This window comes from Phyllostomus hastatus, unplaced genomic scaffold (genome assembly GCF_019186645.2).
Source record: "Phyllostomus hastatus isolate PE091 unplaced genomic scaffold, TTU_PhHast_1.1 phas_contig_30, whole genome shotgun sequence".
NCBI classification, from domain to species: domain Eukaryota; kingdom Metazoa; phylum Chordata; class Mammalia; order Chiroptera; family Phyllostomidae; genus Phyllostomus; species Phyllostomus hastatus.
The window spans coordinates 1,890,094-1,904,462 of record NW_025333841.1 but is presented as its reverse complement, the minus strand read 5'-3'; the positions used below and the strand labels follow the sequence as shown (position 1 = coordinate 1,904,462).

At 36.4% G+C, this 14,369-nt stretch overlaps 1 protein-coding gene across 1 annotated transcript in view; it reads left to right on the top strand.

Annotated features, from left to right (window-relative positions):
• ABCB7 (ATP binding cassette subfamily B member 7) overlaps positions 1–9,259 on the top strand; it is a 96,361-nt gene extending 87,102 nt beyond the window's left edge. Inside the window, exon 15 of the mRNA XM_045839380.1 lies at positions 6,187–9,259. Within this exon, the coding sequence (XP_045695336.1) occupies positions 6,187–6,402 (216 nt within the window). The 3' untranslated portion in view covers positions 6,403–9,259. The remainder of the gene's footprint in view (positions 1–6,186) is intronic.
• Positions 9,260–14,369: the final 5,110 nt, after the last annotated feature.

Here is a 14,369-nt window from a genome sequence, read left to right as displayed (position 1 = left end):
ATAGTTGCCCAATGAAAAGGTATTAAAATAAAACTAACTGCATAACACACTGTAACATAAACATGCAGTACAAAAATTAGAATTAACTTTTGATTATATTATTCTGATTATTTACTGTAGCAGAATATATGGATATAAATAACTCAAAATATGGGAGTAGCCATTTTGAAACTTTAGTGTATAGTGCAAGACTGAACACATGAGTAAATATATTGATGTTTGGAAACAGGTCTTACTTGAGAGGAGAAAGATACAAATTCAGAATGGGAGAAAAAGGAGGACCCTTGTGATATTGTATTGGGACAGAATTATTAATATGAATTTATGATGAAAAAATGTTCCTTACTCTTATTTATTGAAATGGCCTAGAAGCAGTGAAATCCAATGGCAGTGAATAATACTAGCAAATAGGTCTTGGGCACTAAATACAATTTCTTATTAAAAGGAATCAAGAATCCTTGGAGAAATGAATGGCTGATTCTATCTTTGAAGCAATGAAAATGATGAAGATACATAACAAGGACACAGGAACCATTTTGAATGAGCTCCCACTGGCCAAATGTAGGGTAGTTTGAACATCAAAAAGAATAATGATACTAATGAATTACCACATAATAAATAAAAACTGATGTATAGTTCCATAATAATACTTTAAAGAAAAGTATCATGGGAAAAGGGAAAGGTCTTTTTTAAGAAGAATGCTAACTAATACATGTTGAAAAGGTGATACATTTAGACATACCACATTTTTTAACAACCATTGTAATAATTGATTTAGGTGAAGATCATCATTGGTTGCTAAAACCATATGGTGAAAAAGTATTGGGGAATAGAATATTCACACAGTTTGAAAGTATAACCTATAGATTAATTATTAATTATAAAGAGAATACCTTTAAAGTAGAGATCTGGTAGACACTACCTTAACCAAATGATGAAACAATTTTATTAATCATGGAGCAAATTGACACCATTTACCTCCTGAGATGATGCACAGAGGACATCATCATCTATACTGTATTTCTACCAAAAATATTTAGTTTGGATCTAATAATTCGGAACAGCTCAACAAACATAATCTGAAGGGCATTCTTTAAAGAAACAAGCCTGGATATTTTAGAGATGTCAGTGTCATATACACACCTGCAAAGACTAAGATAATTATAAATCCAATGTGTGGATCCTGAATAAATCCTGGATGGGGGAAAAATATATATATCATCCAGATGGGTGGGGGGGGGAGCAGAATAGGTAGTCCTACACCCACATGTGGTAGATAAAAATCAGGAAGGATACTTCAAGAATGAGGGATCCCATCCCATACCAGACTGCCCAGCCCAGGGTTCCAGTGGAGGAAGTTAAGTCCCCATAACTTCTGGCTGTAAAAACCAGTGGGGGTTGGGGTGGCAGAAGAAACTGCAGGATTCTCAGGAGTCTCCTCTTAAAGGGCCTACAGTGGTCTTAGGACTTATGAATACTCACTCCCTCTGGGCTCCAGTAGACACACAGCAGCTGGAAGGGCACCAGTGGCACACAGGGAGAAACAAGTATCTGGCATCAGGGGCGTGCCAGGGGACAGCTTCCTCCTGGAAACTCCAGAGGCCAGGCAGCAGCATTGTTCCTTCTGAGCCCTCCTGAACACAGAGCCACAGAGCAGCAACACCATATCTGAGATTCCACCAACCTGGTTCATATGGGTTGACTTACCCTGACGATTACCTAAGGCTCCCCCCCATCCAATCTACCAGTGCCCTTTTCTATAATAGGCTACTCTACTAAGACAGGGAGTCAAAGCATCTCTACCTAATACATAGAAACACACACAGGGAGGCTGCCAAAATGAGGAAGCAAACATGATCCAAATGAAAGAACAGAACAAAATCCAGAAAAAGAACTAAACAACATGGACATGATCAATCAGATGCAGAGTTCAAAACACTGGTTATAAGGATGCTCAAGGAACTCACTGGGCACTTCAACAGCATAAAAAAAGACCCATGCAGAAATGAAGGTTAAACCAAATGAAATAAAGAAAAATTTACAGGGAATCAACAGTGGAATGATGAAGTCGAGAATCAAGTCAATGATTTGGACCATAAGAAAGAAAAAAATCATTCAGAGCAACGAGAAGAAACATCAGAAGAAATTAGAATAGGCTAAGGAGCCTCTGGGACAATGTGAAATGTATGAACATTTGAATCAGGGGTGCCGGAAGGAGAAGAGAAAAGGCAAGAAATTGAAAATGCATTTGAAAAATAATGAAAGAAAACTTCCCTACTTTGGTGAAGGAAATAGACATACAAGTCCAGGAAGCACAAACAGTCCCAAACAAGATGGATGCAGAGAGGAACACACCAAGACACAGCATAATTAAAATGCCAAAGGTTAAAGATAAAGAGAGAATCTTTTTTTTTTTTAATATTTTATTTATTTATTTTTAGAGAGGGAAGGGAGGGCGATAGAGAGAGAGAGAGAAACATCGATGTGCGGTTGCTGGGGTTTATGGCCTGCAACCCAGGAATGTACCCTGGCTGGGAATCGAACCTGGGACACTTTGGTTCCCAGCCCGCGCTCAATCCACTGAGCTACGCCAGCCAGGGCAAGAGAGAATCTTAAAGGCAGCAAGAGACAGAGTTACCTACAAAGGAGTTCTCACAAGACTATCACCTGAGTTCTCAAAAGAAACTTTGCAGGCTAGAAGGGACTGGCAAGAAGTATTCAAAATGATGAAAGCAAGGACCTACAACCTAGATTACTCTGACCAACAAAGCTATCATTTTGAATGGAAGGGCAGATAAAATGCTTGTCAGACAAGGTCAAATTAAAGGAGTTCATCATCATCAAGCTCTTATTATATGAAATGTTAAAGGGGTTTATTTAAGAAAAAGAAGATCATAACTATGAACGTTAAAATGGCAATAATTTCACAACTATCAGCAATTGAATCTAAAAAGCAAATGAAGCAAGCAAGCAGAACAGAAACAATCATAGATGTATGGAGATCATTTGCAGGGTTGTCAGTGGGAGGAGGAAGGAGGAGAATGGGGGGAAAGGTACGGAGATCAATAAGTACAAATTAGTAGGTACAGAAAAGACAGGGGGATGTTAAGAACAGTATAGAAAATGCAGTAGCCAAAGAACTAATAGGCATGACCGGTGGACATGAAGTAAGGAATGGGGCTTGCCGGAGGGAATGGGAGATGCCCAGTAGAGGGTGGCAAAGGGTGAAAATTGGGACAACTGTGGTAGTATAAACAATAAACTATATTTTAAAAAAGAACATTATTGGAACCATTTGTAAAATCTGGATATAGACTGTATGTTTTATATATATATATATATATATATATATATTTCTTTGGTGTGATACAGTTATATTCCAGCCCTATAGGAGAATATACCTAATTTTAGGAGGTACATGTTAGGGAAATATTTAGCATTGACATGTAGTGATATATGTAACTCATCCTCAGATTACTCATCAAAAATACTGTAAATTTAGAGATAGGATGAAGTAAGAGAAAGCAAATATGGAAATATTCACAATTGCTAAACCAGGAGAAGTGTGTATACACCTTCATTATTGTTATTCTTGCAACATTTGAAAATTATAAATGACGGTGATAAGTATATAAATGAGCAACCAAAGTACAAGCGATTTTGGAAATGAAAAATGTCACTGCTGAAATAAAGTCCAGGAAATTTCTAAAGAGTAGAACAAAAAGAGAGAGGCAATAAAGAAAGACAAATACCATATGATCTCCCCTATAAGTGGAACCTAATCAACAAAACAAACAAGCAAGCAAAATACAACAAGAGACATTGGAATACAGAACTAATTGATAGTTACCAGAGGGGAGGGGGGAGAGGGATAATGGGGGGGCATCAGGGAACACGTATGAAGGACATATGGATAAAGCCAAAGGGGGTGGGTTCGAGGGTGGGAGGCAGGGATGGGTGGGGCAGGGGGCATGGTGGGGTAAAAATGGAGACAATTGTAATTGAACAGCGATTTAAAAAAAAAAAGAAAATGAGAGAATTAGCCTGAAAGGTCCACCATCTCACTAATAGTAATTATAGAGAGATCAGAAAAATGGGAGGAAATTATCAAAGAAATAATAACCCAATATATCCAAAACTTCAGAAAATGAATTTCCATTTAGAAAGTACCTACCAAGTAACCACTGCAATGAATGGAGAGGAAAAGACACCAAGACATAGTATCATAACATTTCAAAATTTAGGATAAAGAAAAAATCCTAAAAGCTGTGAGAGGAATATCTCTGGGGGTGCTAGAAAGTTGAACTAATTGATTCCCTAATATAGTTGATAATGAGAAAAGTAGTATTCAGTCAGTTTTTTAATTCTGGGATAAAGTTTAGAGAGAACTACATAAGTGAGAAAACAAGGTAGTTACTAAGTCCAGGAAGACTGAAAAAGCATATAGAAAAATATAGGTAAATCATAGTACTTACTTGACTCAACATGTAATATTTACATAGTCATAATAAGATAAACATTGCATATTAACTTAAACAACATCTATGATATAGCCAGTTATTAGGAGAGTGAAGAAGGAGGTAGTGGGAAGGTGAGATGCTGTAAGAGTGTTGAATCTCTTATGTATGTATATGTGTGATACATATATACAGACAGTCCCAACTTACAATGGATCAACTTACAATTTTTCAACTTCACGATGGTACACAATTCATATGCATTCAGTAGAAACCATACTTGAACTTTGAATTTTGATCTTATCCTTAGCTAGTGATAGGTGTGCCATCATGAGGGTAAGCGACCAATGCTCTGTAGTGTATTAAGGTGCCCACTCTTTTGGATATTGTGTTCTGAGCACACGTAAGGTAGGCACTCTAGGCTATGGTGTTTGGTAGGTTAGGTATATTAAATGCATTTTTGAATTACAATATTTTAAACTTAGAATAGGGTTATCAGGACATAACCCCATTGTAAGTTGAAAACCATTTGTGTGTATCTGTGTACATGTGTGTATATGTGTGTGTGAATACCAGAAGAAATAGCTATGACTTTGGGGTAGGAAGGAGATGTTCATGTGCAGAGAAGAAGGAAGGAAAAGACTGTTGTTTTTATTACAAGCTTTGCAATATTACTTGACTTTTTAAGCTCTGTACATTTGTGCTTTAATACAAATATAATTTAAAATATATTTTATACATTTCATTGTAGGAAAAATTATTTGTGATTTACTTCCTTGATGTTTCCATAAAAATAATTTCATTTATTGTAATAGGTTTTGATGATGTTTTCATTGAGGATTTTTATTTGTTTTTGACAGTGATAAATGGAAAAGTATAAAATATGAAATCCATGGATAGTTTTGTGCCAATGAAATGGTCTCTGCATACCAAGATTGAAAACTACATTCTTTAGGATCCAGAGAAATTGAAAGAGCTGAGCAAAGTAGTTCTTTCTTAGACTGTCTACCCAGCAATCAAAGAGGAACCTTAAATTGACCACTCAGAAGTGGGCACAAATTTTGGTTATTTTGCTTAACAATGTATTTGTAAAGGTCCTATCACCAGGAATATCAGTAAAAGTGACAGAATTCCTTTTGTCTGTCAGCATGTTTTAAGAGTAGCTGTCAAGAGACCAATTACTTATAAATAAGAGTTTGAAATCTGTACCAATCTCTGCAAGGTTAAGTTAATAGCCATTGTTAACACAAATAGCTACTAGAAAAAGGAAACTTTTCATGGAGAAGTCTTTTTTTATTTCAAAGTACACATAAGGACTTGGGGATATTATTTTTAATTCTTTTAAATCTCTATAAATAACAGTGATTTTGATTTAAATATTTATTGATTATAGAAAATATCACCTTTTAAATTTTTACATTCTTTTTCTGCCCTTCAAAATGTAAAATTAAACATAAAAATTTTATTGGCTTTAAGTGAAACAGTTTACATTATGTGGAATTTTATAGCCTTTTGTTTGTTCACTGAACTGATAGCTTACCAGTGAAGAAACCATTCCTACCTGGAATGTTCCCCCTTACACTATGGGTGAGTAATTGGGACAGGTATTTTAATGAATGCAAATCTTTCAAAACCCTTAAATCCTTAGTTAGAAAATATTATGTATTTTCCGTTATTTTGCTAGTTTTATGGCCTTTCTCTATATTTCTCTTGTTTTTGCTTTCTTTAGGGTAAAGTAGCTGAACGTGGTACTCACCATGGTTTGCTTGCCAACTCCGGCAGTATCTATTCAGAAATGTGGCATACACAGAGCAGCTACGCGCAGGGCCGTGATAACCCCACATGGCAAGCAAAGAAAGAAAATCTGTCCAAAGAAGAGGAAAGGAAGAAACTACAAGAAGAAATTGTGAACAGTGTGAAAGGCTGTGGAAACTGTTCCTGCTAAGTCACATGAGACATTTTCTTTTCTTTTTTTTTTTTTGACTATACATTTGCACTGAAACAAAATTGTTTTATTAAAAAAATTATATATTCCCATTATCTGTATTCCTCCTTCCAGATAAGATTTATTTGAAAGGTGATTTGAGTTTTATATCTTTCACAATCTAATTTAATGTGATATCTTTGTTTATCACCAAATTATTTTCTTGTTACTGCCTTCATTTTGCTCAAGTCACAATTTTTGTTACTATTTGACTTTACCCCATTTCCATTTTGGAGGCCCAGTAGTCATTTGATGATGAATCAGATTGGTTTCAAAATTTTAGTAGTTTTTAAAACCCTCTTTATGCTGACAATTTAGATAAAAAGTGTCTTCTTCTTAAAATTAAAAAAAAAAAAAAGAAGACAGTGAGGTTCATTGTTTCTCTTCCTTGCCACCCCTATTGAAATACTTCAGTGATAGATATCTATACTCATGTTTGTTTAAAAAATATTTGCCGTTATATACCTTTTGAGGAAAAACCTAATTCTCATGTTAGTTAGGTAGCAAGTACATCATTAACCAGCATTATAACTATCATCCAGTGGTGAGAATTTTATTTTTTCCCACCAAAATGAGATATCGCTTTTGTCTTGGACAAACATTTATATATTTCTCTTTAAAAACTTACAAACCCTGATGTAACTTGTGACATATCATACTGGAAGTAATCTAAAAAGCTTAGGAAGTTAATTGCCTTTTCTCTTTCCATCTTAAATACACTGTTTTTCTTATCCGAAGTTATAAAGAGAAACAAGTAAATGAGATGTGCGTATGCATGCGTGTGTGTACACACGCTCACACATGTAAATAGCAACATCCACTTAAAAATTCTTAATGACCTTGAGATAAATAGGAGAGGTTGGACTGGAATCTGTACTGACACTTTAGAATTACTTTATCACAAGGTCCCCTCTTCCTTTTTCAGTAATTTGATGAGTCCCTTTAAGCTCGGTATAACAAAAAGTAGCTCAAATGAAATATTCAAGTTTTGCCTGCTAGAAATAATTAATAAAATGTTGCTATATGTTCACTGAGAATGCTCCTCTCTTTTATAATTTGAATTTGCTTTGATTTGTTTGGTAGTAATAATTCAGTTTGGAAAACTGTGTATCTCATGACTAACCACATGACTATATGTAATGAGGCTTTATTTCTCAAAAATGTTTTTAAAGTCGTTATTTTATTGGTTTATGGTTTTAATGTGTTTTAAATGATAATTTGGTATAGGTGAGACTAATGTTTTCATCTGCTTTGTATTGTCATTTGTGGGTAGAGCAACATATCTAACTCAAGTGTCCAGTTTTGTTATATAAAGGTAATTTGATAAGTATCAATATCTTGAAACCAGTGTGTCCCAGTCTTTGACACCAGAATAAGTAATGCAGGATCTTGCTTTTGTTTTTTTAAATGTAATGTTTATTGTATTTTTTCCCCACTACCATTTAGTCCCCTTATACACCCTTCCCCTCAGCAGTCACCACACTGTTGTCCATGAGTCCTTTTTCCTTTTTGTTCAATTAAGGATCTGTCTTTTGAAGCTGTAGTTAAGACTGAGATGTGTAATCATCTGCAAAATGGAGGGGGTTGGGGATGGGGCATTTCTTACTCTGAAGCCATAGACATTATTGCTCTTACGAAGGAAAAAAAACACGATTCCTTTGAACAGATCAGCTGTATTGCTAGAAATGTGGTTAGTCTAGATAGAAATTTTGCTTCTGTTAATTCCTTCTATATATTTCCAATGACGCTGTTAGGCGAGATTTAGCTTAGTTGTATAATCAAGCAGGCAAGATTGAAGTAACCATTAGAAATATTCATTTTGAGTGTAAATAGTTGTATTCAAAGTGATTCTGCAATATGAGAAACATTTAGTCAAAGAAAGGTAGGAATATTTTTAGGGTGGGGATAATTTCCCCTGTAAGAGATTTAAACCTCTTTTTTGTTGTATGACTGGAAGTGGATCCTAGACCATTGGGTCACTGTGGTCATTAACCAGTATTTTCAACTAATAAAAAGTGACCTAAAACATACAGTTTTTGTAGGGGTTATAACTAAGTTTTAAATATTTTTCTCTTAACTTCATCATATTAAGGTGTTCCATACAGTGAAACAATAGACAAATTAAAATGAAAGAAAAGTTTTCTGAAGAAAGGGCAAGAAAAAATGGCCTTTATTATAATTACATTACAGTATTACATACACAAAAGGATAAAGTGTATAGACTTCTAAATCAGCACTGCAACATAGTTTTTAATGTATTGTGATAAATAAGCTACAGTTTTGGAATATGTGCCGTTAAAATGGAGCAAGATGATAGGGTTTAATCCCTCATATACTACTATTTTAAAGACTGAAAAGTTTACTTTCTTCCTAAGGGAATTCCAGTCGACAAAAATTAAATTGAAACCAAGGCAATTTGGGATAAAAAAAACCAAACTGGGCCAGATGTCTTCCAGGAGGTTTTTAACATAGAAATATTTTGGTGAGCAGATGTGCTCATTTGGAAATTGAGGGTCATTTCTTAGAATCAGAAAGAAACTTTAGCATTTGGACAAACTCAAAATATGCATTTGCTTTTCCTCTGCAGGGATTTGCACCTTTTATATGCCTTACGATCAATATTTTGCCTTTTCCCTTAGATACTGACAAAGTTCAGTTTGTAAGGATGGCTAATGCTAAAATATCTTTTGCAACTTCTAGCCAAGATGGGGGCATAGGTAGATACACTTTGCCTCTTTGTACAACCAAATGAAGGAAAACGACAAATTTAAAAACACAAAATAACCAGAACTGCCAGAAAATCGAACTTACATACAAAGGAGTTCCCATAAGACTATCAGCTGGTTTCTCAAGAGACCTTACAGGCAAGAAGGGGCTAGAAAGAAGTATTCCAAGTCATGAAAGGCAAGGACCTACATCCAAGATTGCTCTCTCCAGCAAAGCTATCATTTAGAATGGAAGGGCAGATAAAGTGCTTCCCAGATAAAGTCAAGTTAAAGGAGTTCATCATCACCAAGCCCTTATTACATGAAATGTTAAAGGGGCTTATTTAAGAAAAAAAGATGATTAAAACTGTGAACAGAAAAATGACAACAAACTTACAACTATCAACAACCAAACCTAAAAAAAAAACAAAAACAAGCTAAGCGAACAACTAGAATAGGAGTAGAATCATAGAAATAGAGATCACAAAGAGGGTTATCAGCAAGGAGGACGAGCAGGGAGAATAGGGGAAAAGGTACAGGGAATAAGAAGCATAAATGGTCGGTACAAAATAGACAGGGGGAGGTTAAGAACAGTATGGGAAATGGAGAAGGTAAAGAACTTGTATGTACGACCCATGGACGTGGACTGAGGTCAAGGAATGCTGGTGGGAGTGGGGTACAGGGTGGTGGGGAGTAAAGGAGAAAAAATTGGACAACTGTAATAGCATAACCAATAAAATATATTTTTTTAATAAAAGGAAAAATATTTCCTAGGTCCATCCATGTTGTTGCAAATTGGTAAGATTTCGTTCTTTTGTATGGCCAATCAATAAAATATACTTAAAAAACCACAAAAGTATTTTTTGCTTTATTTTAAAGGCAAGATATTTTAAAGAGTATACGATTCCTTGTTTCTGGATTACTTTGCCCATACTGCTATCTTGCTCCTATACTTCCTAATTGCTGGATGTGTCAGTGACTAGCAATTTTTGCCAGTGTATATTCATAATTCTTTCATTTTACCTTGTCACTATATCATAGGATATTTGTTGTGGATTAGTGGTTGCAATCATTTAAATGTGTTTGCAATGGCACCTTTCTTAAAGAAAGGTCCCTTTTCTCCCTGCTTTAAGTACAGTATTTGGATTTTAAATGTAAATGGTAAGTCAAGTGACAATATTAAGTCAAACAAGCAGGTTGAAACTGATTGGGTAAGACAAAATTAGTTAAGACTTAGTAAGTAAGGCCCTTTATGACAGTTTACTGTTATAGCAGTATGGGCAGAGAATCAGTACTAATAAACAATATGTGTGTGTGACTAGCAATGGGTGTCCCAATGAAGCAACTTTTTCCTGCAATGCATAGGGAGAATTGATATTTTGTCATTCACACACTTAGAATAAGTACTGATAATTAATAGACACTCTGGGAGTATGTTATAGCCTTGTGCAGAAGGTGAAAATTTGGAATTATTTGAGAAAGAAAGTAATTGCATGAATAGCTTTTAATGTGGATTAAATGGTAGGAAATTTTACTTCTTTCCTTTAGTATTGAGCTGTCATATTTTTTCTTAGAAATCAGTGAAAGGCAACTTTCTGTTGCCCCCAGTTTCTCAGTTCTAATGATCAAGAAGGAAATATTTAGGGTGGAGAAATGTCTTAACTGCAAACCATTCATTAAATTAACATTTGGACTGGCTAGGGGCAGTTGAAATGAAGTATATGTTTTAATTACAAACATGTTAGAATGTTTTTGATTTTAAAAAGTCAGTGGATTATTTCCATATTTCTTATTCTCAGTTATGGTAGAATGTTTTTCACTGATTTCTTTCTATTCTATTTCATAAAATCACAGAATTTTGCAGTTGGAAGGAATTTCCAGGTCTTTTAATACAATCCTCATTCTACAAATGTGAAAACTGAACCTCAGAAGAAATCACTGAGCTTGCTAGAGACCATGTTGGGATGAAAACCCTGATTCCTGACACCCAGTCCATTTCCCTTTTTTTCTGGACCACACTTTCATTCAGAAGTTATGTTCAAACATACAATTGACCCTTGAACAGCACAATCTTTGTATAAGTGGACCCACACTCAGGACATCAGACCACAATGTGAGACACTTAAAAGCATCTTCCAATACATGCAGACTCATAACAGTGCAATAGGTTTGCTAGCACAAAAACAAAACAAAAGAAAACAAAAAACCCAGCCAAACTGAGTCAAAATTTCTCTGATCCAGAGCTGACTCCTAGATACACAGGCTTAAAAATAAAATCACACTTATCTGTGGCAACCTGAAAAACTATGAATATGACCAAGGCTGTACCTTCTCAGAATGGAAGGAACCACCAAGCTGCAAGTCCCTGGCTGAACATCATTCAAAAGTAAACTCCTGAAATGTTAGTGGCCTCCAAGCACACACACATCCAATGGTAAAGGGTAAACATCTTACTGACCAGACCTGGCCAGTGTAGCTCAGTTGGTTGGAGTGTTGTCCCAAAAGGTCATGGGTTTGTTTCCTGGTCAGGGCACATACCTAGGTAGAAGGTGCAGTCGCCAATCGGGGCACCTATGGGAGGCAACCAATTGATGTTTGATGTTTCTCACATTCTCTCTCTCTCTCTCTCTCTCTCTTCCACCCCCTTCTGCTCTTTCTAAAAAATCAATAAATGTATCCTCAGGCAAGGATTTTAAAAAGTTTTGGTGACCACTAAGTGTGTTATGCTAACTCAGGAGAAACATTTAGGTAGTTAGAATAAAAGAGATAACATCAGACTACACACTGCAGGAGAAATAAACAACCAAGCAAATAATGATCCCTCAGAGGAGGAGGATCATTATCCAGACTTGTTTTACTATATAAAATATCCAGTTTATAATAACAATGACAAAAAAAAAACACACACACACACAAGACATGCAAAGAAACAGGAAAGTGATACCCGTACACAGGAAAAATAAAAGCAGGCAATAAACACTGCCTTAGAAGGGGCCCAGGTGCTATGTATAGCAAAAATTTAGCAATAAGGAAATAGAAATTATTTTTTAAAGAACCAAATGGAAATTCTGGAGTTGAGAATTACAATAACTGAAATGAAAAATTTACTAAGGACCTTAATAGTATATTTGAGCTAGCTAACAATCAGTAACTTGAAGAGAGATCCATAGAAATTAGACGATCTGGAGAATAGAGAGAAAAAATGGTGAAAAATAACCTCAGAGATATGTGGGACATCATTAAGTATACCAACATATGCAAAATGAGAGCACCAGAATTTCTTCTGGAACAGGAAAAAGATATTTGAAAATGGATGGAAATGTTTAATTTGAAGAAAAACATTAATCTACACATCAAAAAATCCTCAGCAAACACTAAGTAGGATTAACAAAGAGATCATATCCAGACACATGAGTCAAAAGTTGAAAGCTAAGATGAGAAAAGTATGAAAGCAATAAGAGAAAAATTGCTCAAGACAGACAGGGGAACTCTAATATGATTAACAGGAAAAGTTGCACCAGGAACAGTGAAAGAGATGACATATTCAAGTTGCTGAAATGAAAAAAAAATAAACTATCAACTAGGAATAATATATCCAAAACTATCATTCAAAAATGAAGGTGAAATAAAAATGGTACCAGATAAAAAGAAAATCCATTAGTAGTAGACCTGTGTTATAAGAAGATTTGATACCTATTCTCAAACTCTTCCAAAATTTTTAAAAAATATTTATTTTTAGAGACAGAGGAGAAGGGAGGAAGAAAGAAAGAGAGGGAGAGAAACATCAATGTGTGGTTGCCTCTTGTGTGCCCCCTTCTGGGGACCTGGCCTGCAACCCAGGAATGTGCCCTGACTGGGAATCGAACTGGTCACCCTTTGGTTCGCAGGCCCATGCTCAATCCACTGAGCCATGCCAGCCAGGAGCTTACTTCTTTCTTGATTTCATCCACTCTACTGTTGATTCCCTGTGAAGTGTTCTTTATTTCAATTAGTGTTCTTCATTTCTGACTGGATTTTTTATGCTGTTAAGGTCCTCACTAAGTTCCTTGAGCATGTTTATAACCAGTGTTTTGACCTCTGCATCTGATAGATTGCTTATCTCCATTTTGTTTAGTTTTGTTTTTTCTGTTGTTTTGTTCTTGTCTTTCATTTGGGCCATGTTTCTTTATCTTCTCATTTTAGCAGCCTCCCTGTGTTAGTTTCTATGTATTAGGTAGAACTACTATGTCTCCCAGGCTTGATAGAGTGGCTTAATCATGGGTGTCCTGGAGGCTCCAGTGGCACAGCCTCCCCTATTAACCAAGTTGGGCACTCAAGGTGCACCCACTATGTGTGGCCTGTGTACACCCTCCTTTTGTAGTTGAGCCTTAATTGTTGGCACATGCAAGATCAGCCACTGCCTGTGTTCTGTCCAGGGTCATACAGCATTAGCTACAAAGTGATCTGCAGATGGCTGCTACTTGTGCTGGCTTGGAGGTGCCTAGAAGAGGCCAAGCTGTGAACCAAGGCTGGCTGCTGCTAGTGCTGGACCTGGGGCAACTTAGCAAAAGGTATAGGGCTTGCTGAAGCCAGATGCTGCTTGTTTGAGAGAATTTAGGAAAATCTGAAATATAGGTTAAAACAAGTCATCCATATGGAAAAGCCACTGGAAACAGCTTGGGTAGGCCTGAAAGTTGGGTGGGCAGGGCCTCAGGGAATCACCAACGTGGGGCAAACAGTGTGAGTCAGGTGGATGGACTCTCAGATGTGGTTCCTGCCTGCCGGTTCTGTAGGGGGAGGGCTCAGAAAAGGAACAGTGTCCTCTGCCAGCACTTCTGTCTGGGAGAAAGCTGCCCCCCCAGCTCTTACTCTGATGCCAAACAATTCAGTTCCTCCCCACATGTGTCTGATGCCTTTCAATCCCCTTTCCTGGTGCTGGAGCTTAGAGGGAGTGAGTCCAAGTAAGTCTGTGTGAGGGCCCTTTAAGAGGAACTGCCTGGGACTCTAGCAGTTTCTCTTTCACAGCCTCAATGTCCATTGGTTTTTACAGTCAGAAGTTATGGAGACTTATCTTCCTGGCACCGGAACCCTGGACTGGGGGGCCTGGTGTGAGGCTGCAACCTCTCAATTATGATATCTCTCCCAATTTTATCTGCCACATATGGGTGTGGGACTAGCCTATTCTGCATCTCCGCCCACAGTCTTGACGTCTTCTTCTTTAATTCTGTAATTGTAGGACTTCCA